The sequence below is a fragment of the Phallusia mammillata genome, chromosome 7 (assembly GCF_965637545.1).
Source record: "Phallusia mammillata chromosome 7, kaPhaMamm4.hap1.1, whole genome shotgun sequence".
In the NCBI taxonomy this organism is placed as follows: domain Eukaryota; kingdom Metazoa; phylum Chordata; class Ascidiacea; order Phlebobranchia; family Ascidiidae; genus Phallusia; species Phallusia mammillata.
Window position 1 is genome coordinate 3,884,079 of NC_137258.1, and position 12,163 is coordinate 3,896,241.

At 38.6% G+C, this 12,163-nt stretch overlaps 1 protein-coding gene across 1 annotated transcript; it reads right to left on the bottom strand.

The window, feature by feature from the left end:
• Positions 1-1,865: 1,865 nt before the first annotated feature.
• LOC145238151 (14-3-3-like protein) lies at positions 1,866-11,757 on the bottom strand. Its single transcript, XM_080101228.1, has 7 exons — positions 11,596-11,757; positions 10,468-10,592; positions 6,327-6,500; positions 4,709-4,835; positions 4,013-4,176; positions 3,382-3,477; positions 1,866-2,669 (listed from the first exon to the last, which is right to left on the bottom strand). Exons 1-7 carry the CDS (start codon positions 11,600-11,602, stop codon positions 2,577-2,579), a joined length of 786 nt encoding a protein of 261 aa, XP_079957354.1. The 5' UTR covers positions 11,603-11,757; the 3' UTR covers positions 1,866-2,576.
• Between the last annotated feature and the right edge of the window lie 406 nt (positions 11,758-12,163).

Below are 12,163 nucleotides of genomic sequence, written 5' to 3' on the forward strand. Positions count from 1 at the left end.
ATGAACGTTTTGTGCACATCAGATAGAACTGGCACATCTCCCAGGGGAATTTTCTATTTCGGTCTATTGGCCATCTCGCTGGTCAAATGCGCATCATTTTGTTTGCCCGTTGCCATTTAGGCATCGTTTCTAGAAAATAGGTTATATTGCCTTTTGTTTGACGATTTACACTTATTTCAACCTTGTGTGGTATAAATGACAACACAGGCCATACTTTAGATGTACTAAGTAAACATTAAGCCCAAACGACTGCAGCAAAACATTCTTTGTTCCAAATTTCTCAATAATTTGCTATCGACTGTCCTTACTCTTTGCATCATACTGCAAACCCGATTTAAGATCAGTTATGTAGAGGCCAACTAACCATTGTTTTGCCGTTTAAAACTTAGTAACCTGATATTCCACCTAAAACCGTTGCTGGTTGCTTACACTTCCCAATAAGTTGTCTGGTGCTGGCACACATTTCCTTATCATTCAGTCTGATAACACAAAGACACTTCAACTACTTAATACGTCTGCAAGCGCCAACCCGCAGAGCAGAACGGATCAGGCAGCTAAGTCAGCACACAGAAGAACACACAAAGTAAACAGCCAATATAACAAGACCACTTTCTCCATCGTGTCAATGTAAACTGCCATTGCAATCAGTTTATTGGCGTTACTTATGATGGATTACACATGGCATTGCTGTGTGGTTGTTGTTTTGAGAATAGGATGCTACATGGGTCGTAAACAAGCCAATTGACACCGATTGGTTTTTTCCAGTAAGAATTTACTGCGAACGCGATTTCAGTACGCGTAAAGTTAAAGTAAACTATTTTGTTGTAATAGTTTGAAAACAAAAAAAACCGCTTTGGAGGCTAAAATAGAGATTTCACACAAAAGTAAAACTTTAACGTTTGGCTCAACAGCGCCACACTGCGTTTATTTGTACAGTATCACATGTTAAAATCACATGTTACGTGAGGTTTTCTGGATAATTCATAGTCGATTGTGTATTAAAATGTAGATACCACTGGTTTAAGTAGCCTGATGTGTTTAAATGTTTTAAATTTTTCTGAATTCAAACCTACATACAAAGCAGGATAGCATTTTTATGCCCTTTTAAGTCTTTTAGGCGAAACTGTTAGCTGAGTTGTATAAGCCCCAGATGGGTTGAGTTAAGTTGAGTTTATTTCGCTTAGTGAAAAAAATAGTAGTAACACAATTGCACTAAAATATTCACCTTGCCGGAAATAGCTGCGCAACGTTGAGACGTTAAAAAGCGCGACAATGTAGAGGGCACAGTTGGTGGAGATATGAAAAACGCGCTGCAGCTACACCGCTATTATAAGCGTTATGTAACGGGGACTCACATCAGAGGGTGAGATTGGCGCATTAGGACTTCGAGACTGGGGGGAGGGGGCAACGTTGGTGAAACCAGTCAGGTTGGCATCTAATCTAACCACCCGTGTTAGGGAAAGAGGGTGGGGTTCGACAGGAAAAGAAACCACCAAAAGAAACCCTGCCGGATAGTTTCGAGCGCCGGACGAAAGGGTGCAGAACACGCATTGTGGGTGTTACATTTTTGCAATTTGTGTAAAAATGCTGACGGTTAGAGCTGTTGGGCTTGGGCTGAGGTTGCATAATACTAATAACATCAACTTGAAAACCTAGTTCTTTATTGCAAAGTTAGTCCCTAACCCTATCTCACTCTCTCTGTTAATTTAAATAACTGCGCTCTTTACGCCATCTAACAGTATTTAGCAAACTTTTTTTTACTGTGAGTTCTTATGTTAGTAGCTCTACCAAATTTGTGACCTAAAGCCAATAAATCATTTCTAACTGCTCAACTGACTCTACAAAAAAGATCCAGAGTGACAAAGTCCAGGTAAACATACATTATATTTCACGGCATGGAATCGTGCTGGCTTTCGGCGCGCCTTAAACAAGTTACGGAAACAAAACACACATGTCGGTAGGGTTCGCTAGCGACAACCGAAAAGTCATCGTGCTTCACTGCTTTAAGTAACAGGTAATGAGAAATACGGGGATAAATATATAGACTTGGGAAAACCATACTGTGGTGACATTCTAATACAGTTTGTAAGGAGTGCAGTTAATTTCGGATTTGCAGCATTGTAACACTTTAAATGGAAGTAATTTTTAAATTTAACGTCATGCTTTTGCAAATAAGGATAGTTAACAATACACGGCAGAGAAATAATGAGTGAACGGAGGTTTGAAATACGTTGTTCTGGAACTGCTTTTGACGTGTGGTGACACCAATAATCGTTATAGGAGACTCAAATAGAGGGTTAGGGCTGAATAAGCTATCGACTGGCAGCCTGAAAAAAATATCACGCGGTTTTCCAAAACAAAAAAATACACACAAAGACAGCAAAGGGGAATTTAACAGTTGGAGTTTATCGAACAATACAATTCGTTTTCAGCAAGAGAACAGGCGTTGTTTGTGTATCAGTAGAGAAATACATAAAACTGCGAGACAGTGCAGACAAAAAAGTCCTTCCTTGGTAGAATAGGAGTGTTGTTTGGTTTAATGTTGTGCAATGGACGCTCAGGGTGAGGAGTGAGATTCACTCTTCGGTTTGCTCCACCGCTGCTTGCTCCTCCTGCTCTCCTTCGTCCTCCGGAGCATTCTCCTCATCCTCTTCAGCCGCTGTCCACAACTACAACACAAAATTTATAAACTTACGAAACTGCTTATGTAGCTTTATAGGCAGCACAATGCTCATATAACTTTGCACTTTTGGGCAAAGATTCACTGGTAAATATTTCGTGTATGTTGTCACTACATAATGTTACGTAACATTCCATTTTTTAGATCGTGGCCGCCTAAAAAAAGCCTTGTTCGCCAATATAAGTCACAGAACGGGCTGAAAAGGGTTACAAGAGACAATGGCTTATTTCACACCATAGAATGCCCAAGATAGTCATTTTGACCACTTGGGGGTCAGCATTAGTGGGTGTCAGTGATATGTGCCTACACTCGTGGCCCCATGAAAAACCTAAGGAAGCTATAGGGCCCCATTGAGAACGGTACACCAGGTAATGTTTCTATTACCTTATAGCAAAAGGCAGCTTTGCATTAAAATGCATTTTTGACATTCTAAAAAAGTATCTTATTTACAACAGTAATGTACTTTTGATAATATAAGCACAGGGTATAGCTAGGCAAAGCTTAATTATGAAGGTGATTAAATTTGCTGTGAAGATTAAGTACCCATTAAGCAAATTACAAAAACAAACAATTACCATCGTTTACAAAGGACAACCGTTAATTCGTTTTTTCAGAAAAATCGGTCGTTGGTTGGAGTATTGTCATCAACGGGTATTTATTTAGGTTTATGCTGTTGAAAACTGACAAACTACTGCACTCACCGTAAGGTTGTCTCTCAACAGTTGCATGATAAGGGAGCTGTCTTTAAAGCAATTTGCTTCAAGTTTATCCATCTCCTGGATAGCATCGTCAAACGCCTACACACAAAAGAGCTTCAAAATTTTAACGAAGTCTAAAACCTTGTTTAGATTCTCGTAAACTAGACGACAGACAGTTCCAGTTACTCGCATACTCAGTTTGCCAATTTACACGAATCCGGTTAATCGCATAACCAACAAATCAAGCCTTTTATACAATTAAGCAGATAATGCGATTCATCGGCTATTTCTAATATGTACGGTTTGGATTTATGTGGTTACTGTTTTGCGATTAACCGGATTAGCCTGTAGAGTTTAATCCAAGTTACCGAAAAAGAAAGTTATCCTAGATCGGCATACTGTTAAGTTGTGCTAGGAATGCATAGACTATTTTGAATCTATGCAACTAAAGTTATCACTGGGTATGCGATTAACCGAAGTAGTTTTAAACAACATGCGTGAAAAAATACTTTTTAGGTAAAGTGTGATACAGAAATTTCTTTTCACAGTTTTCTTTTTTAAATGTCTTTTAAATACAATCATTAATTATTGATATGGTCGTAATACAACGCTTGGCCTAAACATGCTGCCATACCTGTCTTGCGATTTCACATGCTTTTTTCCTTTCGTTCTGAATCTCGTAATAAAACACGGAGAAGTTTAGAGCCAAGCCCAGCCGGATTGGATGAGGGGTCCTCATTTCTTTCTTGCAGATTTCGTATGCTTTGGAGTAAGCATCCTTGGCCTGAGTAGCGAACTCTGCAACGAAACAAAACCAGAATTAACTAGAAGGGCGGCGCAGCACATTTTGCCATTGTACATACATTATGACCTATACAAAAACTGTTTGTATGTTCCCAAACTTTTTTATATTGGGACCCAAATTAGTCACTGTTTTTATGACCTCAGCAGTGTGTTTCTGCAGGCAGAAGCTCATGGGCCCCAACAAATACAAGTTAAACGTTGGGAAGTCAATGAAACAAATGACACATCTACCAGACCATATCTACTATCTGTGAAAATTTCATCTAAATCCATAAAACATTTCATGTCAAAGGGGGGAGACAAACTTCGGGGAAGAAAAAATAATAAAACAAAGCAAATAAAATCAAAATAGGAACTTGTTTTTGAGGGTTTCCTTGCATTTTCACGAAAAGAGTTTTCGTCACACATAAGGTTTGGTAATGGCTTATCACATTAGTTGCCGAAAGAAATTTCGTCACTGATTTTAATTCTTAAGTATAGAATTGCTTTTAAAAATATTTTGTGTTTTCGGATTTGTCCAATTCACCTTCTTTTCTATCAGGTGGTGCGACTTCTGCCACATATCGGTAATAGTCTCCTTTCATCTTCATGTAAAATGTGTTGCTGTCATGATCATCGCATTCCGGGGTGAGCAGATTGTTGTCAATGAGTTGCTAAACAAAATCAAATTTCAGAGTAATATTTTGCACATGGAATTACGATGGCATCGTTGATTTATGCAAACTTGTTGCAAAGAATAAGCAGAAAGGTTGTTCAACAACACACTGCTAGATAACCTGTGCACCAGGAACCAGAGCTATACCGTCGGGTTCGGAAAAAGTTGAAAAGAAGCGCCCTAATTCAGTCCTGACGTCACACTAGCAATGATTTGCGCCACAATTTTGTTAACTTTCGGGCCACATGCGGGCTTGTTTTCCTAAAAAAACATTCAGGCCGCACTTCAGGACTGTTTGCAATTGTGTAACGTACTTATTGTGTTTCAGTGACAGCAATGATGACAACAGCATTTGTGGAAACGTCTGTAAGTAATAATATGTGTTCCTTATAGACAAGTTCTCTGGCAGTTTTGCTTTTGATTAACCCATATTGTTTTAGGTGTTGTTTTATTGAGAACGTTTTGTGTTATTTGCAATACAAAAGGTAAAGATTAGGAAATCAGATAAGAAACCAGAATGGATTGTGATTTCGTGTTAAGTTGTTTTTAGCTCTTGGCTATTGTGCAACGTTTATCTAGCTCAAACAAGTTAGCATGCACGTCAAACATTACTGAGACGCGGAACCATCGCTTTGCCAAATGCACATTACCAATTCCTTATGCAACAATGTATATTCCCCTAGGACAGGAAGGGCTAATCTTTTCCACGTTCATCGATTTTCGAGTTTTTTTAAAAAAAGCCTTGAACAAATTTGTGCTTTCTATTTAGTTCTAGAAATACTGTATAGTTCTAGAAATACTACTGTATATAGACATTTTGAAATATATGGTTCCGTGTACAGTAGGACGCATAAGAATTTGATAAAGAATAAATCATGAACCTGGACTTTTATAGGTTTAATGTATCATCTAAAGACGCTAAATACATTAAATACAGTCGGTTTTAATATAGTGTTTCATAACCTTTTTGAGAATTTTTGCACATAAAAACATGCGTGGCACTGAATAAAAACGTGAAGCAATAGAAACTATATCTTGTTGACAGCAGTTTTGCATCATATAACATAGAATCAACTTGAACATTCGGACTTCGTGTTGTACTTAACGCTGAAACACCACACAAAAATCGGTTGTGAAACGTTCCTGCAGTAACTCCCTTTTAACTAAGCCTTAAGCACGTGCTTTTTTTCGCCCAAGCAGTGATTTTCAACCTTGTGACCCAAGATATCATTATAGGTACCTACACGAGATTTTATTGTTTAAAATTTACTCCTATTTGTCTTAAATGTGTAGATTAAAGCTATAGAATATCATTGTATTCTTTATACACCACTACCTTGGCAGTAATGTTTATGATTAAACTACTTTTCAAGTCCGTGTATAGTGTTCCTAGAATATCATTATTGAACATTTTTGGTTGATAGGTTGTCGTAATTTTGTTCATCATAAAAGTAGTGCTCAAAACGTTGAAAACACTGGCAACACTTACCACTACTTCTTGGCAAATTTTCTCGATTTCGCTGCTAATAACCTCCCGATAATGTGCAGCATATTTGATATTATCCTCGTTGCTCTCTTTCGTCTCAATACTGGAAATTACGCGCCACGATGAGCGCCGTGTTCCCACCACGTTCTTGTACGCCACAGAAAGCAGGTTTCGGTCCTGGAAATTAACAAATGAGTTTTAGTTATTTGAATAGGTATCCCATCCCACTAAGTAGGCCTGTATCCAGTGGTGGGATTCAGCCGGTTCGCACCGGTTCTGTAGAACCGTCTCACGAATTTTATGAGATCGGCGAACCGGTTGGCATTACTGGTTACTGTCAATAGACTTTTTGTAACAGAACCGGATGAAAAATATGACTTATGTGATAGAACCGGCTGGCAAAAAAAATTAGTCCCACCACTGCCTGTATTTTTGGAGTATTTTTTCCACTGAGTAGGCCTGTATCCTTGGGAGAGTTTTGCGAAGTACAGTATAAAAAGTGCTTTGACTGTTTTGCGTTTGATATGACCTGAAGAACTGTAAGCGTAAACATACCCCTTAATACAGATTAGCAGACGAAAACTGTTCTTTGCTTCCTTGTGCAATAAAACAGCTCAAAAATGCCAAAATATGCAACGAGGGGGTCTCACAAACACTCGTTTGATAAGAATCAAATTATCTGCCAAGGCCTTTAAATTATGTCAATGTTTACTGGTTTGTTAAAATGCCTGGTGCGGTCGTTCGCACAATATTAGTACATTAGGTTGTTGTTTGATACTGTTTGGTTGGGATTTTTATTGGTTCTTTTTAATCAAATGGGCAAAGTGTCATTATTGGAAGTTTTATTTGCTTGCATGATAAAGTTAAAATAAACATCCAAATGTGGACAGTCAAACAACATAATGTTAAAAAAATAGAAATTGCTATTAAGGATAGTCTCTTTAACGTATGTTTTGTCCTTTATAGAAAGCGTGCTCCGTTTAAATAACAGAAAAGCATTAAACACTTTTCACACAGCTTAAAACAGCACAGTCGCATTATTACATTCCCATTCACACGAGAGGCAAGCCCACTATGACACCAGCGCGACTGCGGGTCACGTGACCCAGCATGGAGGAAGTACTGAACGTCCGGCGCTTGTCGGAGCTTCACTTAAACCGAAAGGCTACACGCACACACTCTTCTGCTAGCTGTTTCAGACAGCACAGCCCGGGTGTTGTGGTTTAAAAGCTTGGCGCTTGTTAGTCACAACGATAACATTGTTGCGTCACAATAGGGACCACAAACAAAACTGGCTACAGTGTTGTGAAAACTGGTAAGTGGTAACTTGTTATAACCTGGTTCGTATAACAAACATTATCCATTGCTGCATACGCCGTAAATGTAGTCGTACCATCTCAATTCCTGCATTAAATCAGAAAATGTTAAATTTTGCCACTATCAACGTTCAAACGTTAGATGTCTCCTAGCGGGTCTTGGACAGCACTTACCAGTCCAAATAACGAACAACAGGTTAATTACGATTTTTATGGAATTTAGCCGTAAAAATAGTGGTTCAAAAATCAATGTAGTAATGGAACTCCTTCATAAATCCATTAAGCCTTAAACACTTGTGAACAATCTTGTTTAAGAAACCCAATAGTCCTTTATTTGTTACATATACGAAGCCATGAAACTCAAAACCACTCAAATAAGGCGTTAAAAAAATTTCAATACTTTTTTACTTTTAAGTCTACCTTTATTCATGTAAGTATAGCCGACAAATTGTTAAATGAATGAGGTTTTAAAATGTTAGGAGGAATTCGACTCGGGATTTCTGACACACCAAGGGAAAATCGGAAACGCTGCGTTTGCCTTGACTCAAACCGGCTAGACGCCTAAGGGGAAAACTCTGGCAACGATCCAGCCCAAAGCAATCTAATCCAAGAGCGCTCTGGAACGTTTCGTTAAACAACGTTACACACTGCAATTAGTTTCATAACTGTATGTAAACTAGAAGAAAATGACTCTCTTTATTTTGTTGTTGTACGTGGGTCTAAAAAAAGGTTAGAAGGTGCAAACTGACGTCACGGTCAATAATGGCAAACACATGACGTCACTCAACCAACCAAATTCAGACGACTGGGGGATTACGAACCAAAAAAACATTTTTACTTTTTTTATTTTGTTGTTTTAGCAGATATTCGTAAGTCATTTGCCCTAAACTGCGGGTTTAAGTCGCTAAATATGTACTTGTCACGGTAAAAGACCCAAGCTTTAAAGAGAAAAAAACTCTTGCAATTTTGTTACAATTTATGATGGTCAAAGTCAATTTACTGCTGGGTTCACGGCGTGTTGTAGCTACATGGCACTAAACGGTCTGCGTTAAGGCACTTTAAAAGATACCAGAATTACTAAATGCATTTTCTTCCCAGCTTAATTGCAGACTACTACGTCACAAACTTCCCAGACCGGTGGCATGGGTATAAATTATTTAAAGGCTTCCAAACTGCAAAGTTGGGCCTAGGAAATGCTTTTTAACTGTCCTAGTTGCTATGTTCCTTGATCTGAATGTTTGTCAGTTTTATACATTAAAATCTTTATTGTGGCAATTTCTTTTCTAACATCCATCCAAAAAAAGAAAAAAATATTTAAAATTAAAACCAATTTGTTCTCAGACTATTTTAGCCTCACAGTTACCATTTGCAGGCTTTATGAAAAAAGTAGAAAAAAACACACAATACGAAGAAAAAAAACAGTTATCGGGTCGTGAGGTGCTCAACATTTTCACGAGTATCTTTCCCGGACTCTGAAGAGTCTGAGAACTCAAAGTTAAAAAAACTTTGTCACATTTTCATTGAGTAGAATATTGTGTCAAAATATAAATTATTATCAATGAATCCCCACGGGGAATTTCCCGCGCCCATACAACATCTGGTTATTTAGAGCCGGCTTATCGAGCAAACATTTTGTGATTACAACAAAAAAGGCTGGATGCGTAACAGGAACACAATTTCCTTTACCATTTGCCAGCGGCTTTGAACAATATCGACCGGCTTTTGCTAGTTTGCATGACATATGTGCGCCGGGCGGCAGCGATTGATTTCTATTGATTCTCATTCGGAATAATTAGCGCGCACCACAAAGCAGGTCACGTGACAGGTGTGAACAATGACGACACTGTCCCGAGGGATCGTGGGTATTGACGTGGGCGACAGACCGTGAAAAGTTGCACATCTTCAAACAAAGGTCATGGTGGAATGTCAAGCGTAAGTGGCAATCAAGGTCAACAGTCAGATAGAAGTTTATACGTGGAGCTTTGCAGACAGCGTTACAACCATTTCCTAATCAGTCCTTCAACACGAAACTGACAATCAAAAATAACTTTTTTTTAATTTGTAAGGTTCAGTTATAGTGCTTACGTACCTGCTCCCCAGCAGAATTTCCGACAAACTTCAGTACTGGCTGATTTTGCTGAACACTAATCGTTTAATCACCCTATATTACAGAACTTGTTTCACTGCGGGGTTATACATTTAAAGTGTTCTGAAACCGAGGAGTTTACACATATAGTGGGTCTCATAGGATGCTTCCTGGCTTATCATAAAAGTCGCAGCATATAAGCGTTGCCTTAAATCCGGTTGCAAAGGGATATGACCAACGGAATGTTTCCTTTATTGAACGCTGATCCTACGCTAACACGAACTACATGTACACTTTTAACGATGTGACATTGTTACTATATGTAATCCATTGACTAGAAATAAATTTACATACCCCTAGCCCGGCGAATTTAAAAAGCGCATTACCACCCACATAAGATTGTCTGAGATCACGTGACACGTCACGCCTGCGTGCGTGCGTTTTTGCGCGGGCAATTTCCGATACGTCACAGTTGCTGCGAATCGGTAGGGAGCTGCTGGTAGCCGTCCAAGCAAAAGGCAACTGAGTCAAATGCTTTATGATTTGCAACGTTTATCACGAGGTAGCGTTACGTCACATCAACGTTACGTCAGAACAGAAAACGAGTACGTTATATTAGTGCTTCTATGAACAATAAATTCCAAAAAGCTAGTTTGTATATAAATAGCTTCTTGCCGTTGTTAGTAAACACGCCACATTCCAATGCACAAAAAACTTGCTGTATGCTTGCGTTACAACTTACATCTGGGTCAAGTTTTGTCTTTAACTCTGCAACTTCTCTCATGATTTTCACCATGTCGTCATATCGCTCTGCTTGTTCCGAGAGCTTAGCTCTGTTTACGAGTTCTTTTTTCTTTGCTTCCACGTCTGCAAAAAAACACACAAAGGTAAATTTTCATTAAGACAGAATGAAAATTGAACAGACATCACACTATTAAAGACTGCATTTAACGTTGGACCATCAATGTATGCATTTTGTTACTTAGAAGGGTAAAGAAATCGTTGTGTTTAAATTAGGTCGAAAAGGACACGTTTTGGTAATGTTTGTGACTTATAATATTACATCTTGTGCTGTCCATTTCCTATACTAATTATGATGCCTGTAATAAGACACCAAAACTCAACAGATGTGCACAAAGGAAACAACAGTATTGTAGTACAGTCAAGCAATTAAGTTTCGCGAAAACGCTTAATGCCACAGTGGCCTTTTTACAAGTACTTTCTCTGTGGCGAGTTACAACTGGCCCGTGTACGCAGTTTCTATCATTTTGAGCGACCACAGTACGTTGCATCCGCCACAGGCAAAACCGTAGCACAATCATCCACTAGAGACCAACTTAGGTCAGGTAATGGCACCTTAGCGAACATGTCTAATCTAGATTAGTTTAACGGAGAGACAAAAACGAGAAAGCGTCAAAATCTACGCTAGTCTTGTTTTAGGATTAAACCGTTTTCTGAAAAGATTAAACTGTACTAGATTAAACTGTACTGGGAATACTTTCTATATGGCCAAGTACAAATATACCGAAACTTATGCGGCTGGTAACGACAGAACGGGACAAAAATATATTTAACACGATCTTTACGATTGCAAGCAATAATCCCTATTGACTGACGACTGTAGTTAAAATGCAACGTACCAACTTGCATGTCATCATCTTATAGAATGGTATGAAACCGATTGCATTTAAATCCAATTCACACCGGACTGTTATAAAACATTTCAATGCCAAATACTCATAAACATACTTTTCTAAACCCACCCAGTTTTTGTTTGTAAAGACATTTCTCATATTGGCCAAAACAGCTTTGCAAACTAGTATGGTAGGTACTACGCGGTGTACCAGTGTCGATTTAATACTGTGCTTACCTGCCATTATCAAAAGTTGCGTTGTTCCACGTAGTTAAAAGAATAGTTCACAGAAGATACCGTCCAGGGGTGCTTATGAGCTATCAAATTGTCAGAAAGAAAACGCTGCAAAATTGCCTAATTTAAATAACAAATGCCGGAACCTGCCAGGAAAACAAGAGCAATTGATAAGAATACGTGCAACCAACGTTTAAACAAGAGTATCAAGCAGAAAACCCTAGTACATTACAGTGCTCTATAACGCTTTCCTCATATACACCCTTGTGACTGATAAAACAATCGAGCGACTGTTTCGACCGGTTTTCAAATGTGAAATGTTAAGATACTTGGTCTAACATTATGCCTGGCAGCAATAGCTTATTTCGTGAAATGTTAAGGTTACGCAAGAGAAAAAACACCAATGTGAAGCAAATTATTACAACCCTCTCACCTACATTTGTCGGTGCACTCTTATGCACCCGGTTTGGGAAACGCTGCCTCAGCACATCGATCTTTTTGCAGCCTTTATTGAACACTAAGTGACATTCTATCGATATCGTGCAAGCTTTTGAAAAAATAATTCTGCGAC

Bases quoted from the DNA above. Each gene is read 5' to 3' on its own strand.
- LOC145238151 (XM_080101228.1), bottom strand. The intron at 4,836-6,326 runs GTAAGTGTTGCC...GATTTTGTTTAG, and splicing joins AAATTTGCCAAGAAGTAGTG to CAACTCATTGACAACAATCT. The intron at 4,177-4,708 runs GTGAATTGGACA...GTTTCGTTGCAG, and splicing joins ACCACCTGATAGAAAAGAAG to AGTTCGCTACTCAGGCCAAG.